The sequence below is a fragment of the Cystoisospora suis genome, assembly GCF_002600585.1.
Source record: "Cystoisospora suis strain Wien I chromosome Unknown contig_8215, whole genome shotgun sequence".
NCBI lineage: Eukaryota > Apicomplexa > Conoidasida > Eucoccidiorida > Sarcocystidae > Cystoisospora > Cystoisospora suis.
In genome coordinates, this window is record NW_027160998.1 from 2,872 (window position 1) to 5,658 (window position 2,787).

At 40.3% G+C, this 2,787-nt stretch overlaps 1 protein-coding gene across 1 annotated transcript; it reads left to right on the forward strand.

Moving 5' to 3' along the window:
- Window position 1: 1 nt before the first annotated feature.
- Window positions 2–2,311, forward strand: CSUI_010757 (sulfite exporter protein). Its single transcript, XM_068070858.1, has 2 exons — window positions 2–1,032; window positions 1,838–2,311. The coding sequence occupies exons 1-2, from the start codon at window positions 364–366 to the stop codon at window positions 1,946–1,948; spliced, it is 780 nt and encodes a 259-aa protein (XP_067917167.1). The 5' UTR covers window positions 2–363; the 3' UTR covers window positions 1,949–2,311.
- The last annotated feature ends 476 nt before the right edge of the window (window positions 2,312–2,787 follow it).

The following is a 2,787-nucleotide window of genomic DNA, read 5'->3' on the forward strand; positions in this document are numbered from 1 at the left end:
AAGAAGAAGAAGAAAGAAAAGGGAGGAATTGCATGTGCTTGTCGATGTAACGTTGGTTTGTCAACATTCGGTCTATTTCATTATAGAGAGACATACATATATTAAACATAGATAGATAGATAGATTAAAGATAGATAGATAGACAGGAGAGAGTTGTGTGTGCGAAGGGTGTGTAGAGAGGGAAGGGGTTTGTTTTGACTACTTCTTGATTGAGTAAGAGAGATGGAGGAGTAGGAGGAGAGTGTATCTATAGAGATACAAGGGAATTCTTGAGAAATAAAATATCGCTATCAGAACCATTTAGATGCGACCAGAAGGAGTAGTAAGCTAATCATCTACAACAAAAGAAGAAGACTGAAGATAATGCATGATACAGGAGTCCCCCCCTACACACCCTTAATACTTATCATAATATGTCTTTCATTGGTGTATCTCTTCAACATATTCATTCTTCTTCTTCTTTTGCTGTCCCGTGTATTTTTCTTCTTCTCCTCCTCACCTCACCTCTCTCTCCTGCTTGTCTATTTCTCTCCATCTCTATCTATCTATCTATCTTTAATCTATCTATCTTTAATCTATCTATCGTTTTCATGCACGAGCTTTCAACAAAAATTCTGCTCTTTTCTTCTTTCTCTCGCATCTCTCTTTCTTTCCTTCCTGAACTCTTTCCTCATCTCTCTCTTTCTTGTCTCTTTCTTTCTATCTTATCTCTTTTTCTATGTTTCTTATCTCTTTCTTTCTTTCTTCTTTTGCGTGAAGTGTTTGTTTCACCCTCTTTGTGTGTGTCGTGGTGGCTTTTTAGCTGGAGTAGTAGGGATAGGTGGAGGGCTGGTGCTCGGGCCTTTTCTCTTGACGGAGGGTGTCCCTCCTATCGTTACGACGTCTGTCAATACGACTCTAATTCTCTTTACAAGCTCTTCCGCCTCGGCTATTAGCATAGCCGCCGCTGCAGCTCCATGGGACTACTCGCTCTTTCTCTTCTCCGTATGCTTCGCCGCAACACTCATAGGAAAATGTCTCATTGATCGACTAGTAAGTACAACAAAGAAAGAAAGAAAGAGCGAGAAAGAAAGAAAGAGATGCGTTGATTCCTTTTGTTTCTTATGGGGTGTATGTGTGTGTGTTTTATTCTTTGAAGACAGGAGCAGCAGTAGGGGGAGGATTCAGATAGATAAAAAGAAAGAAGGATAGATAGATAGATTGACTGTCTCTTTTGCATCGATATCTTTTTCGTTTCGCGTATAACGTAGAGGAGGGTGGCCGTGCTCGTGTCTTGTCTCTCAATCCTTCTTCTTCTTCATTCCTTCTCATCCTGCTCTCGTTCTTCATTGCTCCTGTCTTAGGCTTATTTCTTCTTCTACGTTAGTCTCTCTGTTGCTTGTGTCTCCTTATACCAGTGTACAGTTTCTTCTTCTTCTTTTTCATTCATGACGAATGGTGTCTCTTCTCTTGCTGTATAGAGATCTTTCTCTCTCTTGTTTCTACTATGCTGTGGATATCTTCTCCATGCTTTCTTCACTCTTCCCTTTCTTCTTCTTCTTGCTCTTCTCCTCTTAATTCTAAGTCACTTCTTCTTCTTCTCTTTTGGGCTCTTAAGAAGCAGACCGAGAAGGAGTTGTTCTTCTCTTCGTAGAAGCGCAACAGACTTCATGGAGGAGAGGAGAAAGAAAAGAAAAGATGAGACGAAAGTGGAGTAGAAGAAAAAGAAGAATGATAGAAGAAGAAGAAGAGAAAGGAGAAGAAAAGAAGCGGGTAGATTTCTTCTGGATGAGTAGAAGAAGAGGAAGAAGATCTAAGGAGTACCCCTGTCATGTGTTTTGGGTGTATGTACACTCAGGTGAAGAAATATCATGCGGATTACATGCTCGTCGTTTTTCTCCTCTTTATCATGATCGGCTCCATTGTCGCCACCACAGGTAGGTACACAACAGAAAAGATAAAAAGATGAAGAAAGAGTGAGAGAGAAAGAGAATCTTTCTTCTTCTTTTCTTCTTCTTCTTCATCTTCTTCTCCGTGTATGTCTTGTTTCTCACATGCTTTGTATTTTTGGAGTAGAAAGAGATGTGGAGAGGATGTGTCGTATCTTTGCATCGAGTTGGGGTGGAGAGACTCTCTCCTTTCCTGATGACCTCTTCCACTTTCTTCTTCTTTTTCCTCGTTCTTCTTCTTTCTTGTTCTTCTTCTCCACGTAGTCTTCATCTTCCCTCTGTCTCTACTCGGGATCTGTGCCGGTAGACCTCCGTATCGAGGTGATATGTAAAATAATACACTTCATACATTTTTGATCTGTAGAGAGATAGGGACAGAGAGAGAGAGAATGTACATGTAATTTATGTTGATAGCTGTGTACATCTCTATGTGTCTGTGTATTCTTATATGTGAAAGTCCTAAGTGAGGGGAGAGATGGGCTTCGTGTGATGGGCGTTCTGATGAGGGAGAGAAGGAAACGACTCTCCCCCGGGTTGTTCTTCTTCTTCCTTTTATCTTTCTCACTTCTCCTCCTCAGTCTTTCTTGGGGAAGGTAGAGAAAGAAGATCTCTCTCGACATATGGATGTTGTCTCTCTTATAGATTTTGTATACGGCTCTATCAGCACATAACGTGTCTGTCGCTACATATATATGTCTTTATCGTATGAGCGAACAATAAGAAGACGTTCTGGATCTTGTCTTGAGGAAGAAGAGAAGATAGACTTTCTGATCAATTGCGAGATAGAATAAATACATCAAGGAATGCTAAGTCACGGCTTTTCTCTTTCTGTCTTTTCTAATATATATATATATATACA

Bases quoted from the DNA above. Each gene is read 5' to 3' on its own strand.
- CSUI_010757 (XM_068070858.1), top strand. From the start codon at position 364: ATGCATGATACAGGAGTCCCCCCCTACACACCCTTAATACTTATCATA. The intron at 1,033-1,837 runs GTAAGTACAACA...ATGTACACTCAG, and splicing joins AATGTCTCATTGATCGACTA to GTGAAGAAATATCATGCGGA.